The following is a 23,388-nucleotide window of genomic DNA, read 5'->3' as shown; positions in this document are numbered from 1 at the left end:
CTGCTGTTCTACGACGGCAGAATGTTTTCTTTTCTGTGAATCTCTGAAAAGAGACGCATCATTTTACCTTCCTCATTTTATGAAACCAGGATTTCCCCCCACCGTCCCACCCCCGAAACCACCCTCACACAACAAGAGCATTAATTCACTGCCTCTTTGGAAAAAAAGAAAAGAAGCTCTTAACACCCACTGTTTTGCATTTCTTTCTTTTTCTATGTTAAATACTGTTATATATTCCCACATGTCTTGTGTTGCTTACTTTATGTGTGTTACGTGTCAACAAATAATTTGTGCAGTTATGACATTTCACTCTCGCTCCGATGCATTCAGGACGCCCACGAAAAGAACGACACGGTCATACAGTTTCGGTCTCCAACAGTAAACAACTCCTTGAACCAGCCCTTTGAAACCTTCATCCTGCTGGACAACCTGAAGAAGGAACTGAAGCCCTTCGACTACCACCCTAACCCCAGCTTCAACGAGCTCACCAAGAAAGTCATCACTGAGGCCAGCATCATCATCGTCACTGTGAGTGCAGGCTGCCCCCCCTTTTTAATGCTTCACTTGTCGTGAGATATCCGCCTCTTTGTGTTAAGGAATTAAGACAAACGCTGTTATTATCTGACTTGAGGGTAAAACTGGAGAAGATGCTGAGTTGCAGTTGCTGCGCCACATTTTCACACCTTTAGCTGCTTTTTAGGCTTCTTTTTTTTGCATATAAGAATTATGCAAATTGCAATACATTTAATATTTTAGCTCAGGGGTGTGGTTGTTTTGGAAGTCAAATGAACTGATGCAAATGTGCATGAGTAGTTGCTCTGAAACTTGGGGGTGGAAAGGTAAATCTGAGAGTGGGGGGGGGGGGTGATTAACAGAACAAAACTGAGAGGCAAAATTGTGAAATTAGTTTTCACCTTCTGAGTCTGTGTGTGTGTGTGTGTGTGTGTGTGTCTGTGGACAGACTTTTGCAAGATGCAGTCACATTACAGATGTGTAGTTAATATCGCAGATGGGCTTTGTCCGAGCAAGGGGGGGGCGCGTGTGTGTCTGTGGTCAAATGTTGTCACAGCGATAGCCTCACAACCGTGCAGGATGCAGTCGCAAATATGTACAGGTGTGGCGTTGAGATCACCGATTATGCATCGCTGCTGTGTGATTCCCCAAAATGGTCTCTAGTTTACCTTTTACTTCCTTATGTTTCGATCTTCTATAGTATCCTCTCATTATAGTTTCTTTGTGCAAATCCTCTTCAGATAAATTAGTCAGGAAAGGCATTTGCTAAACAGAAAAGCCTTTTGAATTACTCAGACGCTGGTTTACTTAAGCTAATTCACCTTCCTTATACTGCAGACTGCATTAGAATAATTGAAAGCATGTCTGTAGATACAGATGTGTGCTGTAGAATCTCAAAGTCTATATTGCAATGCCAAAACTGTGAGATTGACTGGAGCTGTGCCTACAGTGTCTTAACCAATAAATCACTTAGAAATGTGCTTACAATGAATATAATCTTAATCTTTCTAATTACTTTTGGCACTCGCAGTGGAACAGTGATGAGCTGTTCTAAAGTTTCCATCCAATACTAATGAAAATGCTTTTAATACTCATCATATGATGCGTCGACTTGATGGTGTGAAAATGCAGTAATTAATTTCTCTCCCGACACTTTGAGCATAACAGTAGATCTTCCCCTGCAGGGTCGGGGATTTTCCAAAGCCATGACGGCCAAAGAGGCTCAAGCATTTGTGGGCGACGTTCCCTGTCTGGTCAACACGCTTCAGGATGACAAGCTGTTTCTGGACCCGCCTTCCACCACGCCCAGCGCACGGTCCAGACGGCACCGCCGAGACACCCGGCCCGAGCTGCTGGACTTAACGGTGGGATCGGACAGGCAGATGCACTGTGGTGGAGGAAGTAGTACTTTAGTAGAATTAGCAATATCACTGAACAAATACTCCATTACAAGTAAAAGTACATAACAATATTTAGATGTGTAAATTAAGCAGAAAGATAGCCCTGTGAGTGTTATATTACTATATATATTATAGTTTCATTAGATTATTAACAGTTAACTGTATATACTACTGGAAGTAATTATTATTTTCAGTATTAATTCATCAATTCATTGCTTTGTTTGTATAAATTACAATTACCCAGAAGCCAAGTGACACATTCACTAATCTTGAGCCAACCAACGGTCCAAACCTCAAAATTATTAAGTATAATAGAAAGAAGAAAAGCAGACAATCGTAGTTTAATCTGTAATAAAACATCATATTTTATAAGCTCTCGTGTTTTGTATGCAAACAAATTTAATTTTGCAAAGTAACTAGTTACTAAAGCTGATAAATGATCACTATTTCCCTCTGAAATGTTGTTAAATAGAAGTATAAAGTGGCATGAGAAGAAAATACTTCACATTTCTGCTTGAGTAAATGTACTTACACAGACTTTGAGGTGAAAGAATGCATGCATCATGAATCTTTACTGTATCTCTCTAGGTGTGTCCTCTGTACATCCCATTTTTTCTTCACTGGTTGAACAGTTTTCATGTAGCTACAGGCCCTTCATAATTACATGTAATTATAGTCGAGCCACAATTGTGATGAATACTGTAACCTCTCCTCTGGGTAATTCCTCTAAGTGAGCTATTGTCTCATTTCTGTGTCTGTGCGCTGCATAAAGATTAGACACCAGGGACTATCAATAGGTACAGAATACCTACAAAGAAAAAGCTTGATTATAAAGTGTCAAACTCAATACACTAGTGCATTGGTTCAGTTAATGTGGGCCCACCAACTGGCACATAGCCCCGGCACTCGGGCACTTTAGAAATACTGAAAGGTCCTGCAGCTGCTTTAGCAGAACTGTGAGCAATTATGTAGATTCTCCTCTGTCCCCGTTTCCTCTCCAACTCTGGCGAATCTCTGCCATCGACACCTACCTGAATAAATCTCTGGCTAAAATGTCGAGCTTGTGCAGATAATAAGATTCCCTCTTTCTCTCTCTGTGTGTTTATCCACAGATCAAGTTTGGGAAAGGGGAGTGGGTGGTTGGCTCGGTGCAATACGAGAAGAAGAATGATTTGTCACTCTACATCATCATCCCTGCTGTCATTGTGCCCATGCTGCTCATCATCGCTGTGTCTGTCTACTGCTACAGGTAATTAAGCTTTTTAAAGTTAATGTCACATGCACTGAAAAAAGAAGATTAGTAGACTGAACTTCTTAAAGCTGCAGTTAAATAAAACTTAATACTCAGTTTAGGCTTTTTAGAACTTATTTGTGTTATTCTTATACACAGTTTTTAGATGCATTCCTTTTTCTTGCATTAGAGGCTATTTTAAATGTGTTGTTTACACATTAAAACATTAAACCTGCAATATTTAATGCCACTGGTTCCCAGCCCCAGCTTTTTCGCGTGTCACTCTTTAACCTTTGAGTGAAATTTTTACAACTCCCTGTTTTACCTCTAACAAAAATGTACCTAAAATAACAGAAATACAAAAGTATTTGTTTTGGGATTTGTAAAAAAAAGTACTTTTCAACATCAATCACAGATATAACAATTTATTGCATTTAATCTTTGTACAGAAGTACTGTTTCATTTTCTGTGGCGGGCTTCTTAAACATGTTTATCAGTTTGAAAACAATGTTTAGACGCAAATCTCATAAAATGAGTCATAAAGCTGATAAAACTTTGTGTTTCTTTCTTTTTTTTTACTTTTTTTGAGTGGTTCAAAAAGTCCCAGGATCTCTAGTACCACACATATAATATTAACATTGTGCTACAGAAACATTTGTCTTTTTTATGCTTTTATTAATCTTGTGAGCCCCCGTGTTTTTCTTAAATGGTATCGGCATAATGTCATTGTAGTGAATATTTCTAGAGTATTGCAGCTTATATTTCTCATTTGTACTGTGTTATACTCAATACATTTGTTTGCAAGTTGATATGTTTGTCACAAGCGGTCATGCATCAGTTAAACTTGCTCGCTTTCTGCTGAATTTTCATAAAACACCTACATCAGGGAACAACAAAACCCACTGTGACGGAGAAATTCCAGCACTAATAGGATATTTTTGTGAAACTCAAGAGGAAACACTGTGGCTAATTGTGCCGACTCAAAGCAGACTCTTTTGAACAACAATTAAAAAAATTCAATCCTTTCCTTTCACAAACTTTGTTTTTTCGATGACGCTGTGTTTGTTAACTCTGTTCAGGAGAAAGAGTCAACAGGCAGAGAGGGAGTACGAGAAGGTGAAACATCAACTTGAGAATCTGGAGGAGAGCGTGCGGGACCGCTGCAAGAAAGAATTCACAGGTACCAACAGTGCAGCTGTGCAAAAGCTCGGCAATATTACTAATGTCCCTCAAAGGATCCATGTTTCTAGGAAGCTATAAAGTAATGAAGTGTTTCATAGCTCTGATTACATTTCTTTGATGTATTGTCCTGCTGTGAATTAAATAAATTCTCCTGCTTAACATCATGTTATCATCATTATGAGGAGCAGTTTTGCAGCTACAGTAATGGAAAACAATCTTTCATCGCTGAAATAATTTTTCCGGCAAAGCTCTCCCGTCTCTGCCTCTCGCAACATAATGATGGAGAGAAGCGAGCGGCACACAAATGAGAAAGCTGTTTATTAAAAAGGAATAAGGTACTACTTTCTTGTTTTGATCACGCAGACTTGATGATCGAGATGGAGGACCACACAAACGATCTGAGTGATGGACGAATCCCCTTCCTGGACTACAAAACCTACACCGACCGCGTCTTCTTCCTGCCCTCGAAGGACGGTGCCAACGATGTGATGATCACAGGAAAGCTCGACATCCCGGAGGCTCGACGGGCCATCGTGACTCAGGCGCTCAACCAGTTCTCCAACCTGCTGAACTCAAAGACCTTCCTCATTAATGTAATTATGCTGCACATGAGTGAATCACTGAATGGTCAAGCTGTGGTCACACACTGATAATATCGTCACACACACACAGAGTCTGCAGCAGCGTTGTAAAAGTGTTCAACATTAGAGCTTTGCAAAGCGATTGATGCGTGATACTTTGAATGTCGGTCAGTCTGACCTTTGAGTCCACACTGAAACATCTCAAAGACTATTGAATGCCATTAGGTAATAGATGAACACTAGATACACAGTTCTCAGACGAAACTATTGACAAAACTATTGACATTCCTATCAACCTCCAGATGTACTTTGTGTTTAGTGCTAATAAGTCAACGCGAGCATGCTAACTAACACCCTTGACTAAATGAGGCACATTACGTACAGTACCTGCTAAACATCTGGATATAAGCATAGTCATTGTGACGTTAGCATTTAGCTCATAGCCTCACAACTAGCAGCTAGCATGGCCTGTAAACTCTTAGTCTTGTTTTTCTTTAAAAGACCCCGTTTTCCTGAAACATCAGTTTAAATGTAACATACATTTAGACGTTATACCACACAGTATACAGTAAATAGACATAAAACATAATGCCGGCATGATTTTTTATTTTTTATCAGCTCGTCAAATTGGTGAAGTGCAGCCACGTCTCTCTCACTTTGAGTTGTTCATCATTCTGAAGGACTAAGCAACAATCCTGTAGCAGGATAAATGAATTGTTGGTTTTGGCTTCTTCACAGGATTTGTTGATAATAGTAAAAACAAATCCCACCAGGCCTACCCTTAGTTACTTAGGTAAACATTGTATTAACATAATCAGAAGTGTGCATTTACCTCTCACAACTCCGGTGGTGCACACATCTGTTAGCTTTCAAAAGTCTGCCGTGACCATATGTAGTGTTAGGTCCTTTTGTATATCTATCTCAATGCAGGCTCTCTCCCTTTGCTAACTAAAACATCACAAAGTCCTTGAATCAGAGTACAGTATTGAAAGTGAGAAGCAGAATAAATAGCAGCAGAGGGAAACTTGTGAAGATTCCTAATGGTCCAATATTGCAGGCACAGAAACAGCCTCTGATGTGTTAACTGAATATGTGTAGGTGATTCCTCTTCCACTAATTGGTATCTTGGTATCTTTTCTTAGGCAGAACTGAATTTACATTAGTAGTTATTGTTTTCACAAGCATTAGTCTTTTGATTATTTAAAAGCATATTATGTTAGATTTGCTTGCCTGTGTGTGGGCTTGATCAGATTAATTTAGCTTGTTTCTTGCCTGTTTCTTTGTGTGTGTGTGTGTGTGTGTGTGTGTGTGTGTATGTAGTTTATCCGCACGCTGGAGCGCAGTCATGACTTCAACGCCAGGGCGAAGGTGTACTTTGCCTCTCTGCTGACTGTGGCTCTGCATGGGAAACTGGAATACTACACCGACATTATGAGAACTCTGCTGCTGGAGCTGATGGAGGAATACGTCCACAGCAAGAACCCTAAACTCATGCTGCGCAGGTGAGTGAGGAGCCACTTAGTGCTGCTGCTCAGTAGATTAGTGGTGCAGTCACATTCAATGCCAAAACAGCAGTACCAAGTTTAATATCCAAGAAGCTGGGTACTGCTAAGATATAATGGCAACAACATAACTTAAATGCTTCTTAGCCATGCTAGCAGAGGTGTTCTGGGGATGGCAATGAAGGCTGGTCCGCCACTGTGGTCCAGACTGAGTCAGATATTATCTCTACGACTATTGGATGGATTGTCATGAGATTTTGGACAGACGTTCACGGCCCCCACAGGTTGCCTGGATCCAGACCTTTGAATCTGCCCACTCCACCGATGTTGACTGCTTTGTCAGGCATCATGACACCAAACGGGCGGGACTTACGCCCTTGTCAAGCGTTTATTTTACATAGACATCATGGCTTCTCAATATCGCCTGACATTGTAGTTTTGTTTTTATTTAAAACCAGTATGCTGGCATGGCTACGTACCAGTGTCGACTTACAATGACGTTAGATTCAGGCCGATACGATGGTTAGGGAAAATCCAATCCCCTCTAAGGAAATCGGTCAGACTGAAGATGGAAAAGGAGTGTAACAGTGTAACGGGATGATTCTATCTGACATGAGGCAACCCCACAGGATCACTCCTGCTGACTGTGGTGAACATCTGACTTTTCATATTGGCCCATCAGCAGGTCAAAGTCTTCACTTATGCAGTGAAATATTTACATCTACAGGATGCATTGGTACAACATTTTGTACAGACATTCATGGCTCCTAAAGGACAAATCCTAATGACTTTGGTGATCCCTGTTTTGTTTATTTCTAGCGCCACTGTGTGGTTGACATTTTTGGTTCTGAGTAAAATATGTTGTCAGTTGTTGGATAGATTGTCTGTGGAAAATGTCATGACATTCATGTCACCCTCGGGATCAATTGTAATAACTTGCCCAATCGACATCACACTGCAACAATGTCAGCGTGTTAGCTGAGTTATTGTTAGCAGGTTAGCCTGTCCCTAAGTACATCCTCACAGATCTTATTCAGCAACTTCGCCCTGAGATCATAAGATGCCCTTATTTCTCAGCTCTGTAATCAGAATCACTCCATATCTAAACCCTGGCAGCAGCATAATTAACAAGTGGACGACTGGGATTCACTTCAAGAGGCTGTGGACTGTTGTATTCTGTTGCCATGATTTCTGGTGAATCTTTGCACTGACTACTGTAGTCCTCTATCAAGAGCTAGACTGGTACTTGATCTATTCCAGTCCTCCTCCTTCTGTTTGTCCTTCTGTTTTCTTCCCCACTCCAAGACCAAGCAGAGAGAGTGCTGTGTGATCCTTCTTTTGCTCTTCTTCTTCTTCTTCTTCTTCTTCTTCTTCTTCTTCTTCTTCTTCTTCTTCTTCTTCGTCTTCTTCTTCTTCTTCTTCTTCTTCTTCTTCTTCTTCGTCTTCTTCGTCTTCTTCTTCTTCTTCTTCTTCTTCGATAGCTTTTGACCATTAAGCTAAAGATTACTTTTGGTGTATCGTGTTTTTGATTGCCACGAATACATAAATCTAATTATATTGGCTCTCTGCACCAGGAGGACTTTTTCAAAGGGCATTTCTAATAAGTAAATATGATATTCATTCTAATGTTGGGCACATTTTTTGAATGATTGAGTTCCAGCTCCTCATTGAACTCTCATCAACTGAACTGTGAAGCACCTGCAGCCAACATCCAACAAAATTCTATTTTAATAATTGCCCTTTTCACCGAGAGGAGAGATCAATTGTTATATTACAATAATGAACTATGCTTCATTTAAACAAATATTTAATAATAATGCTGTGATTGGCATGACATTATTAATAATACAAGTATAATAAATTAATTGGTATATTTAGGATCTCGCCAAATACGGCAAATGTTTTTCTCTGATATGGCGTAATATTAATTGCTCAGTGTTTTATCCCTTGGCAACATCTCATAATTCCAGTGTAAACACTCAGCTCACTAATTTGATTGAAGTAAATAGCCTTCAGAAAAGAATCTACCAATTTCAGCATTGTTTGTTCTGCACCCTCTCCTACACTGTAATGATCATGTCAAGGTCAAATCCTCCTCTGGCGGCGGCCTCCGCTCCATCAGCAGGTCCCACTTGTCTGACAGTACAGTCGCTCATCACTGCTGGGAGGGGGTTATGTGATTTGAACTGTCTGCTGTGCATCGGCACGCTGTGACTGGCTGTTGTGCAAGTAAACATCTTAATTATCCCCCAATGGAGAGGCTCATTATGCTGATTAAGCCATTGTGCCAACACAAGCCCCCTTATATACAAGACATCTAATTAGGCATGCTAGCAGTTAACAACAGCGGCACCGGTGGATATATGCCATTAGGATGGGTGATCCGCCAAGTGACCACTGATGGGACTTTTTCATTTAAATATCCCGAAACTGACAAGCTGTGCAGAAATGTCCCTCGTTGATATTTTGTAGATGTACGGTCATTTTCAAGAAAATACAATGAAAATGGTCTTTTAATAAGAATGACACCCCCCCCCCCCCCCCCCCCCTAGGTAGCAAAGCTGTACAGAGACTGGAACACAACATTAAACAGTAGTGATTACTTCTCAGAGTTTCTTATATTATGGATTCAGAATTGACGTGGCATGATATGAAGATACTAATAAAACATTTCTCTTAATCAAATGTTATGTCTGCACTACGTATTACTATTCAGCATTAATACAGCACCATGATTCAATGATATTAAAAACTAATCCATCAAATGTGTTTTCCCAGATCAGAGACGGTGGTGGAAAGGATGCTGTGTAACTGGATGTCTATCTGCCTTTACCAGTTTTTGAAGGTAACACGAGTTTATGATCACTTAAAATGTATGAAATGTAATATGTTAGCCAACCTTTTCCCTTAATGATAGTCAAAGAGAGTCTTTACATATATTTGTATTTATTTTTTAAATCGGCTGATTTGCTCAGTGAGGATTCTTCTTTGATGTTTCAAATAATTCTGTATAATTGGTATAATGGCATGCAACAGCATTTAACTGCGCACTCATTTCTCCATTTCTTTCATTAGCTCGGTATTGATAATGTGCATTTAACCGTCTTCTAAACTGCTAATCACAACAATTAGCTACTTGACAACATCTGAGACAACTCGTGTGTGTGTGTGTGTGTGTGTGCGTGTGTGTTTTTGTGTGTGTGGATTAGGACTCTGCAGGCGAGCCTTTGTACAAACTGTTCCGAGCCATCAAGCACCAGATCGAGAAAGGGCCCGTGGACGTCAGAGTGAAGAAAGCCAAGTACACCCTCAACGACACGGGCCTGATGGGCGACGATATAGAATACTCCGTCCTGGTGAGATGGACACACACACACACACACACACACACACACACACACACACACACACACACACACACACACACACACACACACACACACACACACACACACACACACAGACATGAACTCAGTGTCAGAAAAACTGCACACACTGCTTTGAGATGCCTGGTGTTTTGTGCCTGGCGAGCAACATAAACATGGAAACACACATACACACACGCACGCACGCACACACACTGCAGTTGCCATGGTTACCACCAAAAAAAAACCCCCCCAAGCGACTGCCTGCTTTTGTGTGACATCTATTTTCAGTGTCAATGTTCTCGGCTCGAAAGCGACACAGGCAACACATTCCAATAGAGAGGTGAAATGCACGGCTCAGGTGAAAGTAGTACAAGTCGGTACAAGTGCAGACTACAAGCCACCTGCACAACCTTTTCCTCAACCCTCCAACCTGCAGCCGCTCTGTATCCATTTTGGGCAGTTTACGGAAGTCAGGTAAAGCCTGTGCGTCTCGCTTTGGTATCGTGTTTCAATAAAGGCAGCTAATGTGAACACAGCTGTTTTCTGTTAAAGTCAGCACAAATAAAACGACCCATGGGTAATGGCGTTGTCGAGGACAATTACCAAATTAGCCTGAATTACACGTCTCCTGCCGAGATGGATCGCCTTCTGTGATTGAATCACAGAAAAGAGAGGGAAAAAATGCAAAAGAGCAAGATTTCACAGGCGGACACAGAGTTTCCTTTTGGCTTTAATTCACCGCTTGCTCTTCCCATTCACCTCAAATGCAGACAGGCTTATGACGTTGCGATTGGATTGCCTGCCTCTTGTTTGAATCTGTCAAGTGGTCAGTTAGTTATTTCTGACAGAGTGACTGAGTGTGGGAGGTGAGGTGGGTCCGAGTTTGCTCCCCCGGGGCCTTAGTCATTAACTGGCCAAGGTGACAGGAGTCCTCTCAGGTGTCACCAGAGTGTGTGGTGTGTGGTGTGTGCGCTTACAAAAGCCCGGTTGCCATGACAACAACATCCTGACAGAGGGACTTGGTGTGTGGGTGGGTGTGTGGCTGGGTGCTCTGGCCCTGATTGAATATTTCTGCATATTTGTCATTTATGTGTGTCGTTGCATGTATATTGCACATAACCACATGGTGCTTAAAGTGTGTTTTGTGTGTGTGTGTGTTTGTGTTTGCCAGACCCTACAAGTGCTGGTGCAGGGCGAAGGTCCAGATGTGACGCCCGTCAAGGTGCTGAGCTGTGACACCATCTCGCAGGTGAAAGACAAGATCATAGAGCAGGTGTACAGGAACCTGCCATACTCCCAGCGGCCCAAGGTCGACAGTGTCACACTGGGTGAGTAAATGAGGGCACCGCTGAAGCCGAAAACGCAGAGTAATGATAAATAATGTAAGGCTTACAGGGAGTGGGTGTCAGAATGGAGGAACTATTTCAGTCCTGACTGAAATGCCTTTGCATGTGCATGCAATGCATGTGTTTAAATAGATAATTGATTATTTATTTCATCCTAACCTTATTTAATAGATTGTTTTGAAGACGATCTCTCTTTTCTCTCTGTTTTGTGCAATAAAAAAAAAAAGCTTCACCAAGGTTGCGAAGTTATTCAGTGTCAGCAACATGAAGAAATCCTTCATCCCTAAACAAAGTTTTGCTCGCTACTGTAGTCAGAAACCTTGGGGACTGACTTGAAAGGCAAAAGCTCTATAGACATTTTCCAACATCAAAGCCATTTTTTATTCCCACGCAGGCTGTAGATCTCATTCCTTTATACATTTTAGATAAGCAGAGATCCGTCTTCTTTCATGGTGAATCAGAAAGATAACCCCCTTATATTTGGTGGTACTTGTAGATGAATCGTATGTCACAGATGAAGTTAAACTCAGGTTTGCAGTGGTGTTGGATTTTTCTAAATTGAAAACTTCTTCAGCCAAAATTAACTCAAGTGTGTCATTAAACCTCAGGAGAGAGAGAGAGGGAGCCGTGCAGACAGTGGGATGGGTAGCTGGATTTCTTTCAGACCACATTATTACAGAATAACCTCAGGGTAGCAGTGACCAATGATGAAATAAATGCAATCCATATTGAAAGAAAGAACCAAAAAACCCATTGAACTATGGTGACAATCTGCCAGACATTGCAGTACACCTCCACCTAGCAGACATAATGGAGTGCATTTCTCTGCCTGCCTTCACCACAGAGTGGCGTCCGGGCTCAACAGGGCAGATTCTGTCAGATCTGGACTTGACGTCCCAGAAAGAGGGCAGATGGAAACGCATCAACACTCTGGCACACTACAACGTGAGTACTGATGAAATTTTAGTGTCTTGATGAAAAAAAGAAAGCGGGGAGGGGGGGGGGGGGATGTGAGGAGGCAGAGGGGAAGTAAATAGCTGTATGTGGGCGTGTGGATGGGAATGGGGTTGCCTATTTTCACGCCAGAGGCTGAGCTTTACATCTTGTGTCACAGTGGTGTGTATGAAATCTATGTCTACCTCTTAAATGTTTAATGTCAATGTAATCAATATGTAAATCTGTAATACATTCCCTGCGTGCCCTGGTGACAAAGGAGTTCAAGCTGCTGACTATATAATCGTCCAGTTGAGGATTTATTTTTTATTGCATGTCACCTTCTTCTCTTTCTTTATTTCATGTCAGCTCTTAACATTTTGGAAATTAGCACAAAGAAACAGCGAGCCTAGCTCTTAATGAATGAACTTTAGAGGTGCTGGTAGGCATGTTATGTTACTGTTGGAAAGAACCAGATTAAATCACATCAAATCAAATTGGATAGCTCTCCGTTTCTAGTCTTTGTGCCAAGCTAAGCAGTAAACCTGTTTGTGTCCATAAATCAAACATACAAGAAGGCACTTCATAGCCATTTTCCTTCACTGTTTGCCTTCGTCAGGTTAGCAACATGCCCAGAATATTTAATTCCCACCCGTGGCCAGTTGAAAGTCCCCGGACTTAGTTTGCTCTTGTCAGCTCTCAGTGGCGACAGAAGGCCACTAAATCTTCTTGGCACTGTATTGATCCTCGGAAAATAAAGGTCACTCTCAAATATCCCCTACTTGTCCTGCTTTTCGGTCACTTAAATCCCCCTCTTTCAAACGTACTCCTCTTCCTTTTCATGCTACCCTCTGATGACCTCACAGTTGTTCTTAGAGGACAGCTTTGCCGCTATAGATTCATCGGTTGTGTCAGAGAAGTGCTAATCACTGTATTTGTGGGTTCAATAATGGGTTGACGGCAAAGAAAATGGCCCCCGATAAAGACCCACTGTTGCCGTCCGCTCGATCGCATTGATTATGAATTATTTCTGGGGCACTGAAAGAGACTGCTGACCTCAGTCACTATTAAATTCAAGGCGTGGGAAGTAAGTGTGTTTTTGTCACGTGTGTTTTCTGTCTAACAAAAGACTGTTCTGTGCATTGCAGGTGCGAGATAACGCCACATTAGTATTGTCCAAAGTGATTTCCATTCATCAGAACTATGACCAGAACCAGGAAAACCACGAAGAGCGTATGTGTCTCTAAATATACTCGTACTGTACACATAAACACAGACTTGTTGACTCGAGCGTAGATTAGGTGTGTGAACTTGAGAATACAACGCTTTCCTTTGTTTCTTCTCCATGGGGCTTTTGTCAGCATCCCCACTCTCATTTAACATGCTAATGCATGTAGTTTTATGTATTGCACACTTTGAGATTATGCTGAAATAATGTGCACTTTTATCCTTTTTTAACAATAGTTTATTGTTTAGCATTTCTACTCGCTGCATCAAAATTCAGTTGTCAAACACATTTGAATATGTTATATGAGAGTGTGCATGCATAAATAAGGAGCAGAATTTATTTGAAGAAAGTTTTAAGGGTTGTTTTTCCCCCCCACGATAGGGAATGCTCTGTTGGAAGATGACAAGGTGTTCCACTTGGTGAGGCCGGCGGACGAACTGGATGAGATAAAATCTAAACGAGGAAGCATAAAGGACAAGTCGATGACTAAAGCCATTACAGAGATTTATTTAACACGACTCCTTTCCGTCAAGGTACAAAGACATACTCGTTTACTTAATCGGATATTTGTTAAGTAGTTATCTAATTCTCTGACCCTGGCAAAATAGCAAATATGCTTTTCCCGGGTAATGGTTTTCAGTTAAAAGGCCAACTTAAAGTGATTGCTTCTGGGTTCGGATAGGGCAGAAAATGCTAAAATACTCTCCGACGAATCCTGAATATTTACTCTCGCATTGCGTGCAAATAGCTGTGTCTCAGGGCTTATACATTTCTGTGTCTGCTCTCTGTCTCTGCCCTGTCTCACATTATTTGTGGCACCTTTCAGGGAACACTGCAGCAGTTTGTGGATGACTTCTTCCGCAGCGTGCTGTGCTTAGGGGCAGTGGTGCCACCGGCTGTCAAATATTTCTTTGACTTCCTGGATGAGCAGGCGCTGAAACACAACAATGTGGATGAGGAGACCATCCATATCTGGAAGACTAATAGGTTAGAATAATAACCCGAACTCTGCACATATACTGATGGGCACGCTCACATTTTCATTTGCATTTACTGTGATTAGTGGTGGAGGAAGAACAAAACAAAAAGAAGAAAAGAAAGGACTGAAATCTTTCTTTGTTGGAAATGCAAAGAACTCATAGACATTTTCTTTTTTTGTGAAGGCTCTCAAGCCAAAAAGGTTAGAAACCACTTTAATAGTGCATTGTATTTAGGAGTTAATCAAGTGTTTTAATCTTTAATCTGAAATGTAACTTGTGCCTATGTCTGTCAAATGTATATAGTTGAGTAAAATGTACAATATATAATGTAGTAGAGTAGAAGTTCAAAGTACTGACTAACTAAAGTAAGTATAAGTACTTCAAATTTGTACAAAGTGCCAAACTAAAATCTCCAAGAGCACACACGCTGTCTAAGTCTAAGCAACAGCACACATCCTTCTGCCTGAGATACAATGTCTCTCCAAGAAATAAAACTTACTTATCCAAGAAAGAACTGAATACAAATGTCTGCTCACTTAGTTTGCATTTGCAATCCCCATGCTCCCATGTGACATTTAAGTGCATAAATTAGTGTCACGTCGGCTAAGGCTCAAGCATACAAGACGACGTGTTGCATGTAGATGCCAGTGATTGACGTAAGACTGGCAAGAGAGCACCCACACAAGGACAGGAGATGAGCGATTTAATTACTTACTACACTCCACACCACATTCTGCATCCACCCGTTCTGTTTATCAAATCAACTGAGGGCCATGTATTAAATATGAATGTGTGTATGAGGCACAACAACAAACAAACATGGTAATTATGTCCCAAGCTAATTTAATTCTGTGATTATAGCAACATTGCTATTTTTATGCTTCTATTGTATTCTCACTGCAGCTTTCCCGGGAGATATTACCAAGCCACTATGAATTTAACACGGTCTGCGCTTCGTGTCTCAGAAGGCACGGCGTTCGCACCAATCAGGGAGGAGAGATTTTTGGAAGCTACTGTATTTTGGGCGTTTTTCTTTTTTTTTTTTAATTCACAAGCTTGACATGAGGTTGAAAGAAGCGGATGGAGCGTGCGTTTTCCTGTTCAGAAGGGAAATTAGCGAGCGTGCTCGAGCATTACATTATGTAGTCAATGCTTTAAGTTGTTAGGCTGCATGCAAATTTGTAAGGTCAACGTTTTGGTGTTACTTGAGCATTTCTAATCACTGAGAGAAGACCAGCATCGTTGAGTGTTGCTCGGCGAAGATGCTTTTGTTACTAAAAGGAAAAAAATTCTTCTTGTCATTTTCATTTAACAGCAAAGCTTCTCAGTGAGGTCAGTATCCAATGAAACGGTAATACAAACTGACAATTAAGGGTATTGTTCTGATAAACTGACACCAGCAAAAAAAAAAAAAAAAGGCTTTTCTCAATCACAGCTATTATCCTTGTACTGAAACTCAATTGCACCGCAGGCAAGTGCTCTCCCACATGAAATGCCTCTCTGACTCAAATTAATTCATAGATGTAATATGGTTGATGAGATTCGCTCCATTCTGGAGCAATAACTGCAGCGATGATGGACCACTTTCTTGCCTTTTGTTTCCCCTCGCAGCCTTCCTCTGCGATTCTGGGTAAACATCCTCAAGAATCCTCACTTCACCTTCGACGTGCACGTGTCTGAAGTGGTGGACGCCTCGCTCTCCGTCATCGCCCAGACCTTCATGGATGCCTGTACCAAGAGCGAGCACAAACTCAGCCGGGTGAGTGGGAACAGTAAGGAGGAGGAAGAGAGGAGGCCGGGAGGTGAAAGAGCAAGAGGGAAGATGGGAAAACAGACAGAGATGATGAGAACAAGTGGCGTACATGAGAAGTAAAAAGGAGTGAGAAGAGGAATGTCAAAGGTCAATCAATCTAAAGTGCCATTGTTTTCCCCACTTTTTGTCTCTAGGACTCTCCAAGTAACAAACTACTCTATGCAAAGGAGATCTCTTCATATAAGAAGATGGTGGACGAGTAAGTCCCGTCAGCACTCAATGTTCTTTTGATCCATTGTTTTCATGTCAGTTTAAAATGCTTCTTTTAAAAAGATTAAGTCAATAACACATATAGTGCGGTGATAACCACCTCTTGTCTCCTGTGTGTGTGTGTGTGTGTGTGTGTGTGTTTGTGTGTGTGTGTGTGCGTGTGTTTGTGTGTAGTTACTACAAGGGCATCAGGCAGATGGTTCCAGTCAGTGATCAGGACATGAACACTCATCTGGCAGAGGTGTCACGGGTGAGCAACACTGCTGTCATTTTCTGTGCCACTTAGATTGCTCTGCTATTAAAGTTATAATTCTTAAGATTTCATCCTTGTTGATTAAGTGACAGCTGTGGTTACCAGGGTAACAGCAAGTGAGGTTTAACATTACAGCACACAGTCCTTCAGCAGCGACTTGATCAGAAACACAATAGAAAAGCAGATGGTGTATCTTTCTACAGTGCAACCACACAAAGTCATGTTGTGTTTATAGATAAGTCTGTCAATAATTTCCCCTCATGCCATGAGCAACTGCGATCAGATTTCATGCTGCGCGAGTTTCCCGAACAATGGGGCACAGTAACAGTTGGTTACCTTCCTGAGGAGGTGGAGGTGTGCAGCTTGGTGCCTGCAACACTTCATCTAGCTTACTAACTTAGCTGAGGTTAACTGTTTAATGGCACCCGACTGGAGAATTAGCTCCATGCAGTGTTTCTCTAATTAAACCAACACCTAATATAATAGTATTATTATTTTTAGCAGTAGCAACAGTAGCAGCAGTAGCAGCAGTAGCAGTAGCAGCAGTAGTAGCAGTAGCAGCAGTAGTAGCAGCAGTAGCAGTAGCAGTAGTAGCAGTAGTCACAGTCGTAGTAGTAGTAGTAGTAGTAGTAGCAGTAGCAGTAGCAGCATCAGCAGTAGTAGCAGCAGTAGTAGCAGCAGCAGCAGTAGTAGCAGCAGCAGCAGTAGTAGCAGCAGTAGTAGTAGTAGCAGTAGTAGTAGTAGCAGTAGCAGTAGTAGTAGCAGTAGCAGTAGTAGCAGCAGTAGTAGCAGCAGCAGTAGTAGCAGTAGCAGTAGTAGCAGTAGCAGTAGTAGTAGTAGCAGTAGCAGTAGCAGTAGTAGCAGTAGCAGTAGTAGCAGTAGCAGTAGTAGTAGTAACACTAGTAGATGGAAATGCAGATTTTTCAAAACAGTTGGTTAACATTTGCGCTTAATTTGGATGGAAACCGTTGAATGCTTTTAATGTGAATTAGAGTTGGACATTCAGAGTATTCAGATTGTATGAGCAGTAACTTAATATGGTTCATATACAGATGTAGGAGAGTGAACAGTGAGGCTGATGAAATGAGATTTCTGTGAATCCCTCGTGCATAGGTAGGCAATTTACATTCAGCAGCCGGAATGGCAGAGTCCACTAACAATGAACGCTTGGCAAGGTCACTTCTGGATGTAAACATATTGAGTAGGTATTGTTGAAGGAATGCCGACCATAAGTGGAATCAAAAAACATTGATTTTTTTTTCATGAAAATCTTCGTGCCTGATGGTTAATAATGATATCATGCCTCTTGCAAAAGTTGTATATTGCCTCTACATGTAATGTTATGTTTTTTTAAAAACCTGAAAGCAAGTTTATACATTGCTCATTTAACTCTGCCGTTTTATGGTTTGGTTGCATTTTCTCTTTAACCTTTAAATTGTAATTTCTGTTCTCCAGTCTCACACAGACAAACTGAACACACAAGTGGCTCTCCATCAGCTTTACCAGTACGCCAGCAAATACTATGATGGGGTAAGAGGCCCTTCTCTTTCCTATCGCACCCAAAGGAGCCTATTCCACTGAATGCACTACTGCCCACTATATTATTGCTTTTCCTTTTTTTTTTTTTTTTCACTCTTGATATACCAGAAGAGTGATTGTATGAAATTTTAATTGAAAGCATTTCTGTGGGATGTGAATTGGAAAATTGCTCTGGGAATTGATTTTTAAGCGTCCATTGTGTATTGCCACTTGAGGTCACCAAAAGGGGATAAACAAAACCTAATGAACAAGTTGGATAAACAAATGGGGCTGTCAGTCTCCCCTAAGTGTGGCTTGCAAACAATAACAGCTTATATGACGTGACTGTTGATGTCAAATAACACCATCCTCTCCTCCCACTCTCCTCCCTTTTTCTTCCTCTTTGTCCGGTGCTCATTCTCTCTCTCCGTCTCCCCCGTCCTTGTTTCTTCCATCCGACCATCCTCTTGTGCCCTCCTCTTCCCAATTCTTCCTCCTCCTCCTCCTCCTCCTCCTCCTCCTCTTTGCTTATCATTTCTGTCCTTCTCACCTTCCCTCCCTCTTTCAGATCATCGCATCTCTAGAAGACGACCCAGCTGCCCAGAGTAAACAGCTGACCCTGCGGCTCCAGCAGATAGCAGCCGCGCTGGAAAACAAAGTGACTGATCTCTAACCCACGAGTGGAGGGAGGGAGGGGAATGATAGGATACCGCCAGTGACTACAGGGGCTTATTTCTTCTTTTTAGAGAATAAAACATGGAAATAAGGAAGGTGAGAAGGGACCCATGTGGTCAGGGATATTGGCCCTGGGACAATTTGATGTGCAGTGGAGGAACAGGGACTAATGAAATGCAGATAGAGAGCAGAAATGGGAAGAAAATGATGGGTTACACTGTCATAGGTACGCCTTAAAGCTCACTTGCCAAACCTTAAAGGTCTGCGCGCTCACTCATGCTTCACTGAATATTGCTCCCACAATGCAGTGCGGTAGACCTCTCTCTGAGAATTAAGCCCCTTCGTGGAAGCACTGGCACAGGCGATAATCAGATGTTTCATTTCTTTCTGTGTAGAAAAAGGTTTTAAGAATTGTATTATATATTTTTTTTATTGTGCAGTCTTTATGCGGAAAGCTTTATAAGGAAAAAAATTATCTTTTTAAATGGATCACCTTGTGGTGCGGATAGTGTTTTTATTAGCCTGTGTGTGCGTAGATGTCTGTGTGAAATTACAAAGTTGAGTGTGTGTGAATGTGTGGGAATGTGCGTGCACACACAGGATGCCTACTGTCAGGCGTGAGGGCGAAGGGACGCCTGCTTTCTGTCATTTTAATCCCCCTTACCCAGTGACACACTGGAGCCTGCGCTCTCACAGAGCTTTTTGACAGAGACCAAAGGGTCCTCACAAGGACACTGGTTAATCTAGCAATGTACAGGCTCATATGATTGATAGGTCTCCAGTAGTTTCAGAAATACTTGAGTTAAATCTTTTTGTTTTTGACTCAGATTTGCTTCACGCTGGATTGCCGTTTGTGCTCGTGGAAATCGATAATAGCACAGTCTGTGTCCCTTTATTGTACAGTGCCATGATGCATTCCACTTCAACTAAAGCACAGAAGGACATTTCAAAAGTGTTTTTAAGACATTTCAGTTAATGACTGTTTCAGGATATTTTATTTGCTATAAAACTTTTTTTTTTTTTTTTTTAATGTCAGCAAGAAGCAACTTTATTCTGTCATGGAGCCATGTCACTCATATTAGCCCTGCAATAATGTCAGAATACCATGAGCCACAATTGACACTCACATTAGCTTACTAAATGTATTCACACACACAGTAGCAATTCAGCAATATGTTAGAGAAAATTCCAAATTGATTCATGCATTGTTAGTGTTCATGATTTCTAGTGCCATTTCTTTTAGCATTGCTCTTTCAAAATAATAATTCTGCCTCTAAAGCTATAAAATAGCGTATTGATGATGTTAATTATCTGCCAGAGATACAGTTGGTACTTAAATGGTATGTTTTGAACAAATTACAGTGGTTTTAGCCTTTTGTGTGATATTGGAGAGGTCAGATTCAATCATGTACATAATTGTTCTAGTAATTGAGATATTGAGTGTCAGAGACGCGGTGTTGACAGGGTAGGAATGAGGGTTTGATATTTCTTGGGCCATTAAACGCAACCACATCGTCATCCCCCAAACTGTAGGTTTTGCTGTTGACGGATGATTTAATTGTACTCCCTGTATCTGATCATGGATGTGTGCAGTTGACAGAGCATAACAAGCTCAAGAGACCACAGAATGTTAACAATTCCTGCCTTGGCTAGAGAGAGGTGTGCACAGACCTCGAGCCTGCCGGCCTGCCTGCTGTCACAGCATGGCACCCTGGCATCCCGACCAACAGCACTTGGCACTGCCCACTCAGCGCAGTGCAGAGTGGCACTCTGTATAATGGAATCAGCAGGGTAGGCTTTTGATCTTAATTGCATGCCGACTGCAGACTCCATCCTCGTCTCCGCTGTTGTTTACTGCTGACTCCTCCCTCACTGACAGAGTTGATGCAAGACGCTTCTTTCAGAGCCTTTCTTTAACCAAAAATGTGCCTTATTGAATAGGATGATACATATATATTGTTTCTAAATTATTCTATTGGTAACCTAGGTGATTATGATAACAATAGTGCTATAGACACAGCAATGTATATGGACTTGTGATATTATGTGTGCTGTCTAAAATGCTAGATGCTCTGCTGCAGCCATGTGCGTGCCAATAGGCTGAAGACATTTCAGTATGATTTCTTTTATGGTTGCAGTTTCGATGTGTGCATTTCCTTTGGGTGTCTGTGGCATGTGCTTAGTAGGACTTTGGTGGCTAAAGCAAAAGGCCAAAATGATTAAATGTAAAACAATGTGGCATTCCTAAATTAATCTGAAATCAAAAGGGTGTCCTTATGTAGATTGAATATAGCGCAAAATTGTTCCAACGGTGTACATTTCTTTGCCCTGTGTTTCTAAGCTATTCCACAGTGTGTACGATAAATGACTATCTATACTCGACAAATGACTTTTCTTACTGCTGTGCAGTTATTATTTTTATTTCTTGTTTCCTATACCATATAAATCTTTGTAAAACATGTTGAAATACTGTATTCTAACTGTATAATCCTATGCATTGAGTCCTGGGACAAAAAAAAAACAAAAGAGAAAAAAAGCTGTTTGTGCAGTTGTCGAGACTTTTTCCCATTTTGAAACTTGTGAATGTGCTGTAACGATAAAAGAAACCGGGACACTCCATTTTCAGTGCAGGACCATTAATGGAAGTCAACGTTTTCCTTCACATCCAAGGCAGCTCAGAAGATTCTCCAACTTGTACCTGATCTGGTTGTACTGGATGAATTTAATTTTACAAAGGTTGTGTGTGTGTGTGTGTGTGTGTGTGTGTGTGAACGGAGCAGTGACCGGGCAGATTTCATCATACACTCCTCCGTGAATAAACTCAGAGACATATACGGCCTTCATATCTGCTGTGTTTCTTTCACTTTTACAATATTGATTTGCTTCAATTGAACACTCGCCTCTCATGCATATTGCATGTGTTACAATCACCTTGGGCGATAGAGTAACACTTGTCCCAGGTATCCTGTTTCTTTTTAAAGTGAAGTGAATCCTTGCTTTAAGTCTTTGGTATTTATGCAGCTCATTACGTTGCCCTTAGATTCACTGAAGAGCTTCAGGAGTTATCGGTGGATTTATGAAAATGATATCTTAGTCAAATCAACCAATCACTTTACGAAAGAGAGGGCAACGTGCTTAAACATGACGGTTTTCGCCAGATATTCGTGCATATTATAACTTAAACTACTTTCTTGATAGCATCAGGGCTCATATGCCGCAAACCCTAGGATTATGATGGCTGACGCCTTTTTCCCAAATGCCACATCAGGTTCCTGTCACACGGCTCAGAATACAAGACTAGAAGCAAAGGTCTGGCTTCATGAAACGAGTTGATAATGTAAATAGCCGCACGGCATCTCTGTCATCGGCAGTGAAGGTTGAAGAATTGCTGCGAAAACATTAATTAAGTACTGACAGCTATAAATGAAATTGGAGAAAAGAAAGATGAAAGGCAGAATTGCCTCATCTGACTGCTTAACAAACCCTGACGCAGGGGTGGGGGATATCAAAGACAGACCAGAGGCCTGCGCGGGCCATCCCCTTAACTGAGCAGATCATTTATGCAGCAACAGATAGAAAAACTTCAAGGGCCGCTGCCAAAGCAAGAGTGATTACACTTGATTATCGCAAGCACTGCATCTTGTACACTATCCTTGATCACTGGTGGAAAATCAAAGGCAATACTGTACTTTATATTTCTACTAAGACATGCAGCTTACATCATTTTGGGAATCAACATTACTTGGTGTGCACTGCACTTGTGATAACATTTCTAAATAACCGTGCCCGTGAATGTCTAGAAATCAAGCAGACTGCACACTAAAAATAGTGATTTTAAGTCTTGGCAGGGTTTCTGACAAGAAACTGGGTTAAAATCTGCACGCTTCTGACTCCTGCCTGAGATGCTTCACACAGCAGCCAGCATCTCCTTCAGCTGGAGATGGTCAGCAGGCTGCATTTCACATCCCCGTTTCAAACCTATGAGATTTGTCTTTGCTTTCTCTGCCTCAGGGAAATATGAGGAGGAGGGCTTAATTAAAACAATGATGGTGTGGTGTCGTTATAAACAGTTGTTCTGATGAATAATTTAAAACCTAAAAACTGATTATAGGGCTCACTAAACTCAGTAATAACCCTGGAAGAAATTAAATAATCTGTTAGGTTAGCTTGCATTTTTAACAGACCTTGAAGTACATGATTTGAGAGTGGTTTGACTTTACAGTTATTTAAAGCAGAGCTGCCAAAAAGCAGCAGACAGGTAAATCAGCTGTGGTATCTCTATTAACAGCTGAGTTTAATGGGCTGAGAAGAGAGAGAGCAGGGAGACTGGTCTAACGAGAACCAGGGAGGTGTAGAGTTGCAAGCCACAAGTACAAAACCCCAAATATTAAAATGATGGAATATCCTGTCCCTATGTTATGGTTGTGCTTTGAAAGACAATATATCTGCGCTTTGGCTACAGCTATTGTAAATAACTTGCAGTACAAAAAGAATAATGCCTCCAAATTAATCGGCTGTCTGTTTCCTTTAGTTTACTTCTTTATTTAACATCTTATTTAAATGGATAGAATCACTGAAACCAAGCTCTTTTTTTAATAACTAAAATAAACTGCATAGACAAAGACATTTACCACACAATGTACAAAATATACATA

At 41.2% G+C, this 23,388-nt stretch overlaps 1 protein-coding gene across 1 annotated transcript in view; it reads left to right on the top strand.

The window, feature by feature from the left end:
* Positions 1 to 21,572, top strand: part of plxnb2b (plexin b2b) — an 85,365-nt gene extending 63,793 nt beyond the window's left edge. Inside the window, exons 19-36 of the mRNA XM_029433625.1 lie at positions 331 to 528; positions 1,698 to 1,877; positions 3,026 to 3,162; positions 4,224 to 4,324; positions 4,690 to 4,919; positions 6,228 to 6,409; positions 9,188 to 9,254; positions 9,619 to 9,765; positions 10,949 to 11,105; positions 11,968 to 12,068; positions 13,205 to 13,289; positions 13,666 to 13,817; positions 14,111 to 14,271; positions 15,876 to 16,023; positions 16,212 to 16,276; positions 16,462 to 16,537; positions 17,996 to 18,070; positions 18,627 to 21,572. Of these exons, the coding sequence (XP_029289485.1) occupies positions 331 to 528; positions 1,698 to 1,877; positions 3,026 to 3,162; positions 4,224 to 4,324; positions 4,690 to 4,919; positions 6,228 to 6,409; positions 9,188 to 9,254; positions 9,619 to 9,765; positions 10,949 to 11,105; positions 11,968 to 12,068; positions 13,205 to 13,289; positions 13,666 to 13,817; positions 14,111 to 14,271; positions 15,876 to 16,023; positions 16,212 to 16,276; positions 16,462 to 16,537; positions 17,996 to 18,070; positions 18,627 to 18,731 (2,367 nt within the window). The 3' untranslated portion in view covers positions 18,732 to 21,572. The remainder of the gene's footprint in view (positions 1 to 330; positions 529 to 1,697; positions 1,878 to 3,025; positions 3,163 to 4,223; positions 4,325 to 4,689; positions 4,920 to 6,227; positions 6,410 to 9,187; positions 9,255 to 9,618; positions 9,766 to 10,948; positions 11,106 to 11,967; positions 12,069 to 13,204; positions 13,290 to 13,665; positions 13,818 to 14,110; positions 14,272 to 15,875; positions 16,024 to 16,211; positions 16,277 to 16,461; positions 16,538 to 17,995; positions 18,071 to 18,626) is intronic.
* The last annotated feature ends 1,816 nt before the right edge of the window (positions 21,573 to 23,388 follow it).

This window comes from Cottoperca gobio, chromosome 6 (assembly GCF_900634415.1).
Source record: "Cottoperca gobio chromosome 6, fCotGob3.1, whole genome shotgun sequence".
In the NCBI taxonomy this organism is placed as follows: domain Eukaryota; kingdom Metazoa; phylum Chordata; class Actinopteri; order Perciformes; family Bovichtidae; genus Cottoperca; species Cottoperca gobio.
This window is presented reverse-complemented; position numbering and strand designations above follow the sequence as displayed.